Genomic DNA, 12,776 nt, shown 5'->3' on the forward strand with positions numbered 1-12,776 from the left:
TTTGTTTTCACGACGCCTACCTCCCCACAATTGTATTAAAACCATATCTCTTATTACTTTACGCCATGGAGTTACACAGTGCAATGAGAGGTAATTTTATTCAGGTTGAGTTCCTAACAATAAAAATAACCATTTTTATTTTTTAACTAAATACTGTTGATTTTGATACTTGATGGAAACTACCGAAATGACAATCTAGTGCACTTGTTTAGAAATGCTTGAAAAGAAATATATGTATCCTGTACAAATAACCATCAAATAGTTCGTGTTTACAAATGAGCTAATATGTATCTAGCGATGTACATGTATAATCCCACAGATTTGTCGCAACCAGTGTGATATCTATGGTAGTAGTAAAATCAATATCGTTATAAACTAGGAGACTTCTTACACGAAAGCAATCGAACGTAAAATCGGTTCCGAATGTTCCTCCGATAAGTAGGTCACAGATGTGTTTTTTAAATCCCTATGGTAAGGCCAGGTTAATCTGTGGAATCTTCTTAGCTTGAAAGTGCCTTCCATTCTGCCACAAATAAGCGGACACGTCAAGCGTTGCTACTCTCGGCCATCAGAAGATGATAAATTTTGTACAAAGCCAGAGCGAATATGACTTAACACGCTTTGTCGGTCGTAAAAGAATAAAGTTATTGCAAAACCAATGACAAATATGATGATTCCATAAACCTGGACATTTCTCAGCACTAGCGGGGGCGTAGATGGAATGATATTGCAGGGTCGCAAAACATTGATTAATTTGTTATCAATCGATTCCATTAAATATGTTTTTTAATGAATTATTTTTTTTATCAGCGTAAACATTTCAAAGGGTCTCTTTGAACCCATTAACACAAATGGAACGCTTTGCATGCGTTAAAAACAAGCAAAACATTACCTCGTTCTCTGCACCCAGCCCCTTCCCTTTAGATAATTCGTTAACTGTTTTTTTACCTGACCATGTTTCTACGTGATACCGTTTTAGGGCAAGGGAATCGTATATCCTTGGATGTTTAGCAAGTTTCACAACATTCTATTCATACAGAGAACCTATAACCTCCAATCTGCGATAGTAGGTCTCTTTTCAGATTACTCATGTTGAAGACATTCACGGAAATGTCCAGATGTCTTTGAGACAGCCACGATACATGTTCTTGTAGTTAATTTTTGCAACACGAAGCATGTACTGGTGTTGAGGATGGCTCAAGTTGTAGAGCTGGTAGTCCTAGTATTTTGAAATCGGTATATATTACAAAAAGAAAGATGGGTTGACATCTTTTCATGGTAGCTTCCGACCCGGCTACAGTAGGACCATTAATTGGTTCTATATTAAAATCAGAGCTTTAGTGTACGCCCACGATGAATCAAATATGTGTCTTACATACTTTACAAGGTGATCCCGTGTATGTTAATGGTGAGTTAAATCAATCTCACACGGGGTAGGGTTAGACAGCTGGCGCGCGCTATGACGTGCAATCACCATGTCCCAAATTGATAACGTTATCAATTTAGACGCATGTATGCATGAACGCGCGATGAAAAAGATTCACAACACCTTACAACTTATTACGATTCTTAATACGGTATGTGAGGAAACATAATCAAGCTTCGTGTGAGAGTTAAACTGGCCATTACTTTGCAATATATACCGTAAGAGTTTAGCTGGCAAACACCAAGCTTGAGGTATCCCTGTCCACAGAACTGGACAAGGATATCTCAACCCTCGTGGTAAGAGTTTAGCTGGCAAACACCAAGCTTAAGGTATCCCTGTCCACAGAACTGGGCAAGTATATCTCAACCATCTTGTAAGAGTTTAGCTGGCAATCACCAAGCTTGAGGTATCCCTGTCCACAGAACTAGGCAAGGATATCTCAACCTCTTGTAAGAGTTTAGCTGGCAATCGCCAAGCTTAAGGTATCCTTGCCCACGGAACTGGGCAAGAGTATCTCAACCCTTTTGTAAGAGTTTAGCTGGTAATCACCAAGCTTAAGGTATCCATGCCCACAGAACTGGACAAGGATATCTCAACCCTCTTGTAAGAGTTTAGCTGGCAATCACCAAGCTTAAGGTATCCATGCCCACGGAACAGGACAAGGATATCCTAACCCTCGTTTAAGAGTTTAGCTGGCAAGCACCAAGCTTGAGGTATCCATGTCCACGGAACAGGCCAATGTATGATTCTATTAATCTACATCGTAACATTGCGTTAACAATCGTCACGAACAATTTCACATATGACAGCTAGTACCAGTACATCACATCAAGAGAGTGATGTATAGGAGGCCAATGATAAAAGTACACAAATCTGATACCTCAAAGAATGCGTATATTGATAGAATCCACACTGATGCGTGTAATGTCCAGCTTGTCAATAGTAAATACAAGATCTAAAGGGAAATACAGGCAATTGTGTGGAATCAATATGGCTCCCTTTCCTGGTCTGCTTCACCTGTATGTCTATTGGGCGTCGTAAAGCCTTTATAGACAAATTGTCTAATGTCGGGCTTCCTCCGTTAAAGCTGATTCGCGCCCGATATATGCGAAACCGGTCTTTGATATAAAGCGTTTAATACCACTATACAATTAAACAGCATCAGCCAGACAATAAAGACTTGGACGAAAGCCTGCTAAAATCTCTATCACTCTCACCTGGGTGTAACAGTGCTATAACGAGAAGCGTAGACCTGCAAGGCAAACGTTAGCTTAATATGCCTGGTACATACACAAGAAATGTTAAAAGTGACACAACTCCTAGGAAAATCCGTTTCATTGTTGTGCCAAACAGAAATCACTTGTGAAGTCATAATATTGACAATGACGTAAGGTCATGGATTTAAAATGGCGCAACAAAATTGCTACCATTTAATTTATTTTTTATTTATTTTGTTCTACGACTTTTTACGAGTACTGTGATAGAAACTATCTTGAAATTGTTTAAATTGCATATGTTGTTATGATTATGAAACTCGTCTCGAAATTTGAATATTATATTTGAATATCAAAAAGCCTGATAGGACCCGTTTTATTAGACCATATAATGAAATTAAAGAACTCATTTACGATCCTATATGCCATAGAAAGAATAAACAAGTCCAGAACCTTTATGGGTACTGAGTTTTTCTGAGCTTTTCATAAAAATGAGACAGAAAGTAAGTATACCATCCAATAAAATTTCGTCTGCAGGCGGACGGTCAATCTTCTCTCACATACTTCACAGAGTCATCGTGTGGTTGCTAGGGATGCAATAATAGTATATCTAACACCCTTTGGAGAAAGACAGGCGGATCTCAACACGAGACTTGTGGTTTGATTTCGTCCCCAAACACGGGTTGCATGTCTGATTTCGTCCCAAAACACCGATGGCATGTCTGATTTCGTCCCCAAACACGCGTTGCATGTCTGATTTCGTCCCAAAACATTGATGGCATGTCTGATTTCATCCCCAAACACCGATGGCATATCTGATTTCGTCCCCAAACACCGATGGTATGTCTGATTTCTTCCCCAAACACCGATGGCATGTCTGATTTCGTCCCCAAACACCGATGGCATGTCTGATTTCGTCCCTAAAACACTGATGGCATGTCTGATACCTTCCCAAAACACTGATGGCATGTCTGATTTCAACCGCAATCACCGATGGCATGTCTGATTTCAACCCCAATCACTGATGGCATGTCTAATTTTATCCCCAAACACAGATGGCATGTCTGATTTCGTCCCAAAACACTGATGGCATGTCTGATTTTGTCCCAAAGCACCGATGGCATGTCTGATTTCGTCTTAAAACACTGATGGCATGTCTGATTTTGTCCCAAAACACTGATGGCATTTCTGATTTCGTCCCAAAACACCGATTACGGGGCCAATAAAAGTGTTTTTTTTGCCTGTTGTTTTTTTGGCTGTTGTTGTTTTTGTAGTTATGGTTGCTGTTAGTGGTGGTGGCGCTTGCGGTTGTGGTGCTTTGTTGCTGCTATTCCGACAGCAGCCATTTGATTACAATGATAGGTTGAGGTCAACTTTATTGTTCAATTATACTGAAAGTTTATCTCGCTGTTTCATTGGTTTGACACGTCTTTATACTGACAATGGAATTACTGTTGTCTGTCCGTGTATTCCTTTTCTTTGCTGAGTCACAAATATTGAACCATGTTAGTACACAAGTAATGTTTTAAAGACAATGGTATTTCATTTCCTAGGGAGAAATATGTGAGAAATCACATAAATGTCCTTGCATTACCTAACCGTCAACATTCAACATCTATTGTAAATTTTGGTAAAGATAAAGAGAAGGCAACATGTTAGGACCCGATATAGATATCTAATGCGAATTGGACAAAGAGTAGAACAGTTAAAAATCTTATGTTTTATCTGTAAGGATCAGCTTATGCGTAAAAGCGACATAATAGCCATATACGGAATATCAACAAAGCGACAAAATAATTCCTTAATAACTGTTATAAACATTTAAGAGATATTATGTGAAGAAAACGTTATATACTTGTAAATTAGATCAGTTAGGTCGTAATTATCTACAATAACAATAAAGTTGGTCTTCAATCTTTTGAACCTTTGGTAAAAAAAGATAATGAAATAAATAAATAAAGAAAAAAATAATTAAGTGATGATATGAGATCCCGCATCAATATCATCGTCATAATAACACAAGATATGAATACTTAAATGTTCCAAAAGCACGCCTGGGACATGTCGGCCTCGAGCCCGCCTCTAACTCTACAACATCAAAATAAACTTGAAACCTTTCGACCTCGAACCCGCGTTTACTACTCACTTATTGTATCCTCCTGAAATCTGTACACGAAAACCAATTCAGCCTTGAACTCAAACCAGAGGTGAATCTACAGTTGTATATTTATCCTTTACATTTCTATTCGCATTTTTCAAGAGCTAGAACTGACATAACATGTATGACGTTTAAAAATGGGACCGTCCGTAACTCTACAAGCTCCTGCTTAATGACTAGCCAAAAGATGCAAATGTATATAAACATAACTTCTTTAGAAAGACTTTAAAATTAACAGGAACATGAAAAACAACAATATAATAGTTATACAGTAGTTTGGCTGATCGTTCACACCTGATCTTTATTAATATAGAATCCTCTTACAACTAGAACTAGTGCTTGATTTTACACAAAAACTTACTAGTCCTTGCCAAAAATCGTTGGCTCGGCCCGTAACCTCTGACTATACGATTATTTAACTGACTAGTTAGTGACTAGCAGTATATACCATCTGACTTTCTGACTATACGAGTATTTCACTGACTGTAGTAAGTGATTAGCACTTTATACAATCTGACGCTCTGAGTATACGAGTATTTTACCAACTGTGGTTAGTGACTAGCAATATATACAATCTGACTCTCTGACTATACGTGTATTTCACTGACTGTAGTTAATGACTGGAACTTTATACCATCTGACACTTTGAGTATACGAGTATTTTACTGACTGTGGTTAGTGACTAGCAATATAAACCATCTGACACTCTGACTATACGAGTATTTTACTAACTGTGGTTAGTGACTAGAACTTTATACAATCTGACACTTTGAATATACGAGTATTTCACTGACTGTAGTTAGTGACTAGCACTTTATACAATCTGACGCTCTGACTATACGTGTATTTCACTGACTGTAGTTAGTGACTGGCAGTATATACCTTCTAACGTTCTGTATATCACGATTTGTTGTTATTGGCCACCTAGACTTCTGTTTTTGTTATTTACCTAATGCTTATTATTTGTTTATATCGTCAAAAGTACCCGTATAGTGGCTGCTGGCCTGCCCGCCGACTTTCTTGTGGTTGCTGACTTGCTAGCTAACTACCTTTCAGTTGCTAACCTATCAACCTCTGCCAAATAATCTTTATCAAACGACCTTGTTGTCGGATCAAGAAGAAGATCATGGTCTATCTTTCCAGCTAAATACGTTTTTCTTTAGACTATTCATTTCAGCCTTTCTAGCTCAGGTGCCGGAATCAGAGTGATTTTATCTGTCATATTGTGATCTACTGAGTCATTTAAGCGTTTTTCATGTAAGTGTAACGTTACATAATCAAGCGTGCGGGAAAGCGCACGAGAAAAAAATATTAACCCGGACGCACACGTGTAGTAAACAATACACAACAATGCCTGATCGGTATATGCTATCTTTTTCCATTACTCATGTATCTATTAATAGTCATGTCCGTGTTACTATACAATAAATATTTAATTGTGTTTGTTATCCAAGACTTTTAATTTTCTTCTTTCATGTTTTTCTTGCAAATTCACACTATATACTGAATATGATTTTGACTCTTGATATGTGACTATTTAATAGTAAGAGTGTCTTTAAGTGCGGCAACTTTCAGTCATTCTTCAACACATAATAGCTTTTATTTACCAATTGCTTGCTTGGCGTGATAGGATATGAAGGTTTATTTATGAATTTATTATTCATTCCGTTCACTGTCTCGGAGAGAAAAACAAGAACAAAAGAAATTGAATTATTTTCAATTAAGGAAAATTTTATCAATAAAACATTGCTTGCCTATACGTATGTATCGTAACATGCAACTGCTCAATACATGCAAAGGTTTACCCTATGCGGTACGTCAATGCATACGCACTTATTCCAAACATACATTAGCTTCAACACTTTGTTACTTTATCGTGAAAATGTAATAAGGAATTTGAATTCCTAGCCAAAGCAGTATGGGGGATTTAATTACCCGTTTGCATCATACTACATGTGGCAGTGGGTGATTATTTGTGAGAAATACAGTCATACCTGCTCCGATATCTTTTGTTCATCGGACGTCAAATTAATCAAGAAAGTTTGATCAATACTCTCCCCATTCACATTCTGTTTACAGTGGCACAGTATCTTTGATATTCCAATATTAACATGACTATGTTAACTTATTTGTGTTTTCTTCTTATCTGCAGAGAAAATACTGATCGCAGTTACCAGGGCATGAAACAAAATGGACATTTGTGTGGTCATTCTTGGACTCTTTGCCTCCATTTTCAAGACATTTGACGCCACAGGTAGGAATGTTAGGCAGAGAGAGAGAGAAGGGGAGAGAGGACGCATTTTATTTTAAGGCGTTGCAATTGTTGACCGCCATATAAAGAATACTTTCTTCCGTGGTATAGTCCGCACCAACATGTTTTAGATCCATGACTTGTTAATGCTATGTTTTATGGGGTGGGGTAGGGGTTGGGGGAGTGTTTGGATTATATCTTTATTTCAATATAAATAAAATTTGGATGTCATTTTATTCATATTCATATTGATAAAGTAAAGGTCAACATCACTATTTATGTATGTATCGTTACGGTATATGCCTTAGACATTCGATAGATTTATTCGAGATTGTTATCGCATACGACGACATTATCTGCTGGTTCGGACTATCAGTAGAAGTTTTACATACATTGTTTATTGGACGCCGTTCGGACTATACAATGTTACGCACAATACGTCAGAAATTACGGTTGATAGTGAAATATTTTGACTGATTTTTTTTCTTTGGCATTTGCATATCATCATGTGGCTTATCTTTCTTTCTTTCGGTTTTGAATTATAAAATATTAAAACGTCAAAAGCTGGGTCATATTAAAAGTACTGCCTTTAATAAAAAAATGTTTTGACCTCTCATATTGCTTATAGGTGTTTATCAGTTAAAATGGCATATATCTGTATCTTCAGGAATACAATAACTGTTTGCGTGAATATGAAAATCAAGTATGTAGACTTTTTTCACCTTGTTTTGTATTTTCTTACCTGAGTAAGCTTGTTACCTGTTTCATATACGAAAACCAGACATCGTTAGCTCTACAAATTAGCTGTGGTAATAAATCATGTATTCCTTCTGGTAAAAGTATTTCGATATTGACTTACGATTCGTTATTCAATATCCGTTCATAAGATTACAGTTTTATTTCTGTAAATGGTTTCTTTCTTGAGAATCTATTGTGATATTTTGTTATTTCCAAAGCACCATCCATGTTCGAAGACAACTCCTTGGTTTCTTATCTGTATTCATGTCTGTAAGCTTTTTATAGCTTTCAATTTTCTTTTTATCTTTCTCTATATACGGAAACGTGTAACCCTTTAATAGATTTCCAATAAATTGTCGATTCTCTACAGAGAAGGTGAAGCTCACTTATTCAACCGTTTTCTAACGTAATAGACGCAGACTTGAGCTCCTCGCGTCCTTGGGAAATGTTATATATATTAGTAGTAATCGCATTTCTTAAAAAAAATAAAAAAAAATAAAACAACCTTATTAATGGATTGTCTGACTTCTGTAAAATACGTTTTAAAAATTTAAACTTCGTTATTTGTTAAACCAATAACGGACCGTCATGAGCATCTAGATGAATATTAAAGAAAATATTTATGTAGGGGTAGAACACATTAGTTAAGCCGTATACGCCGTCTGACACTTTAAGTTAATCCAGTCACCCAATGATTTAATTTAGTAGTTCAGTGACGGAAATTGGTATTCCAAAAGTTTCTAAATTTCACAATGTATTCGTACGTGGTTGATATAAATCAGTGCAAATTTAACATAATATGGATCCTGCGTACGTTGAAACCCAATTGTACGCTGCAGATAATTTTCTTTGAAACTGTTGGAACAGTCTATTTCAACAAATCGTTTGGAGTCATAATGATATGTTGTTTATATATTATTGATATAATATCCTCTTAATTTGAAACATTAAGATTGAATAACTGATATATAATTTTTTATCTCACTTTGAGTATGTTGATTGTTGTCAAAAATACGCATCTTTGTAAGTATAGAATTTTGATCTGATTTGTATATCTCCTACTTCGTATCGATGATGCTGATCTTAAATAATGGCGACATCTAAAGGTGTTGCCATGGAGTAACGTCTTCAGAAATGTGATCATATCAATACAAAACAAAACAAATGTCACTGTTTTTTCAAGATATATACCTATCACACAACACAGTGTATGTTGGGTCCTACCTTTGTGCCTTTTTGAAATTAATGTGTTAGTTGCGATCTAATTTGTACTACGATGCTTTTTTGTTTTATCTTTTTCATTACTTAGAAATAATCAAATTATACAAACAAACATTGTGTATAACTAAAATATATGTGACGTGTAGTTCTTTTTACTTACACAGCCACTCTACAGAAGTGAAACGTGCTAAACATATATAGATGTTCTTATAAATATATGAAAATCATCAGAAATTATGGCCGATATCGTGATGGCATTAGGAAATTTCATGAATCGAGTATCTGTGATATGCAGCTACCCTTGCTCGTGTTCGTGCTCGTATATGCTTGTGTAGTTCTTACAACCTCGGTTCTCATTTTGAATACGTACATGACGTGTTGAACATGAAAAAGAAGAGATTACTCTTTATGACCAGCTGGTCTTAATAACTTCGTAATTTCCAGGATCTTCATGTTTATTGAATTTTGTTCATAATTTGAATTCGTTTTAATGAATTTGAATCATAAATTACTATTCCATTTATAAATTAGGACTCTTTGTTTGTTTGGAGACATCTCATTTCCAGATGCTTTATGGGAACACATGGTAAGAAAGCGCCATTGTTGTTGTTTTTAGAATAGGTAACTATAGGAAAAGTCCGATTGCTGGTTGATCTGTATCAGCTGCGTAGCGTTCAAGCGATCCCTCAGATGTGTGTGAGATGATCTCTGTCTGGAGTGATGAGCGTCTTGGGATGGTCATGAATTGAAATTTGATTGGAGGTTATTTATAACTCCTACGATTGTACCGAGTGTTGATATTTTATCATGTTGATTTTATCAGGCAGACATTTATCATCGTCACCGTGTACCAAGTCGATCTGATGTATCTGTATCTCATGCGGATGGAAATGATTGTTCTCAATAGCATTTTAATTTCCTCATATTTCAAACTAAAATGCTACATTTCATGATATTATCAATCAACTCACTTCTTTCTCCTTTCTCTCTCTATTTTAAACTTACTAGTGCTTTGTTCAAAGACAAAAACACACACAAAAAAAAACAAAAACAAAAAAATAATGATCATATATAAATGTTGACATTTCGACATGTTTATTATGTTTATTTATGTAGGTATCAGCAATTTAGGTCCTTAATATCACTGACAAGTCCTAGAATAACAAAACAACTGTGCTTTTGAGATTAATTAATTAAGTGTCTACTGTATCAAATTCTTCAATTCGTATTGAAAGGTGTTAAGTTGTTGTGTGTAATCCCTTGAATCATCATTAGCATTGAATGACACTAACCCATTCCCTACTGAATCACAAATGACACTTAATACTGTCAACCACATTTTTTTGTACAAAACAGTGTCATTTTCATTATGCAACGCCAAACACAAATTAATATGGATGCCCATCTCTGTGTTAAAGCGCTTCAATAGAAACCTTGACCCGCTCTTTTTTCGATCGACACTAGCTCGGTAACTGGACATTTATGAACGATCTACGATTTTATGTCCGATCCGTGCTTCTCTTCTGGAAATGAGAATATATTGCACTATTGGGAGCAAGAGATGATTGTATTTTACATCTGCTGGGAATTGATACAAGGTTGTAGCAGATTTAAAAGAAGAAGGATTTATTTCTGTCGATGAATGCGTATGGATAGGTCAAAGGGTTAAAAACGATTGCTGTTATGACATTACGTGTCACCACCTACTGCCCTGCAGGTAGGGCGTAAGAATTGTAACTGCTGCCCCCATTGCATGATCGTAAGAGGCGACTAAATTTGAGATCTTATATTTTCTCATCTTTCTTTACAACTTTCTTCTACCTAATGTCCCCCTTGACAATGCCTCACTTTTGGCCTTTAGTTGAGCGTTCGCCGCTGTGAGGAAGGTTTTGGGTTCTGTCCCCTAGCCGAGACATACAGAGTCTTTAAAAATGGTAGTTGCTACTCCTGCTTAGCGCTCAGCATATTTGGAGTGGGACGACTGGTTGGCCCGTTGTCAGTATAATGTGACCGGGTGGGGTGTGCTGCTGGATGTCTTCGGCAGTATGCTTCAGTGAGATAGCACTTTAAATCGGCAAAAGTTCTGGCCTATCACAAGGAGACTTAACACGAACATACCACAGCAGCCTCCCAAAACACACATACGCACTCACCACACGCATACATGTCGCACGCATGGGAGGCCGTCCTTAAATGACCTTAGATGCTAATAGGACGTTAAACAAAATAAACCAAACCAAACCAAACGTCACCACCTAAGTAAGCGGTGACTCTAATTTTGCTTTACCTGTTCCTGAAAACTTGTATATGTCACTTTGCATCTGTCATGTCTGCGAGGTGACACGAAGACTGTAACTTGGTAGTGGTAAGGATTGTTGAATTCATTTAAATCGCCAAACAGGTGTCACTTTACGACATAGCATATACTCTGGATTACGTGAAAATCTCGATTATCTAAATGTCTATGCGAAGTCATAAAACGTTACCCATACGGAACTCTTCTGATTCGTTTTATCTTGTTCTTCTTTATCTACTTTATAGGCTATACGACCAATCAAATAGCTTTATTACCTTCATTTCAAGCATTTTGATCGCCATATTCTCTTTGGACACCTACGTGTTCCCATTTGTTCCCGATGATAGTCTATTGGCACTGGTCTTCAAATGACCTTCGTTGTTGTAATGACGTACACATCTTCGATAAAAGAAAATAAAACAAGGTTGAGCTGGTTGTAAATAGCATTAATGAACTAAAATACTTCACGGTGCATGACCTATCTTGCTTATGGAATACCAACATAGGAACATTCAACAAACTATACCTATAAGATGCTAGTGCGATAATTACACTGTCAAAAGCATATATATGCATATCAACATGTGGAACTTTGACAGTAAACAGTGAACATTAACATATATACCTAAAACAGTCCAACATGGTAGTTACAATCATCACTATGCATCTTAACAGTTAGAAAATAAACGCGTCTGTAACACTCCCATTTAGCAACAAAAAAGTACAGTATGTAACTATGACATGCATACCATTCAGTTAGTATCACCATGTATCTTTAAAACTCACAGTTCTTATTTTTACCACATGTCTTTCACATTAAATCAGGGGCAATATATACATTGTAGATCAACATAATACAGAGGTAACACAATAATGAGATAATAACACTACGATTATTGTTATAAGCATATTTTGAACCCAACTATTTAGCTGCTAGAAACAACATATCTATTTGTAACAAACTAGTATAAGTGGTTTATCACACTAAATCAGTGATAAAAAGGATGTATCAATAATGCATCGAATAAGTGGTTTAAATCAGCCCATATTTAAAGTAAACATACAGGTTAAAATCAACCCGTTTCATGAGTATAGGGACAAACCAACCAATTGCTTTTCCATAGACTTTAGTGTTAACGTTTTGGAGTATATCATTAAATTCTTGGATTCAATATGGCAATTTTTGTTTATAACAACAGTTTAGGGTCTCATATAAAACGTAACCGAAAATAAAAAAAAGTTGGGTCCTTCAGCTCAGTTTTTTTCCCCATGTAGCCATTTTGAAAATTGGGTGAATTTCGCTTAAGTTGTTGTGTGCAATTCCTTGAATCATCATTAGCATTGAATGACACTAACCCATTCCCACTGAATCACAAATGACACTTAATACTGTCAACCACATTTTTTGTACAAAACAGTGTCATTTTCATTATGCAACGCCAAACACAAATTATTATGGATGCCCATCTCTG

At 36.3% G+C, this 12,776-nt stretch overlaps 1 protein-coding gene across 1 annotated transcript in view; it reads left to right on the forward strand.

The window, feature by feature from the left end:
- LOC117342946 (cadherin-87A-like) overlaps positions 1-12,776 on the forward strand; it is a 30,574-nt gene that overhangs the window by 2,759 nt on the left and 15,039 nt on the right. The window contains exon 2 of the mRNA XM_033905250.1: positions 6,951-7,052. Within this exon, the coding sequence (XP_033761141.1) occupies positions 6,989-7,052 (64 nt within the window). The 5' untranslated portion in view covers positions 6,951-6,988. The remainder of the gene's footprint in view (positions 1-6,950; positions 7,053-12,776) is intronic.

This window comes from Pecten maximus, chromosome 14 (genome assembly GCF_902652985.1).
Source record: "Pecten maximus chromosome 14, xPecMax1.1, whole genome shotgun sequence".
NCBI classification, from domain to species: domain Eukaryota; kingdom Metazoa; phylum Mollusca; class Bivalvia; order Pectinida; family Pectinidae; genus Pecten; species Pecten maximus.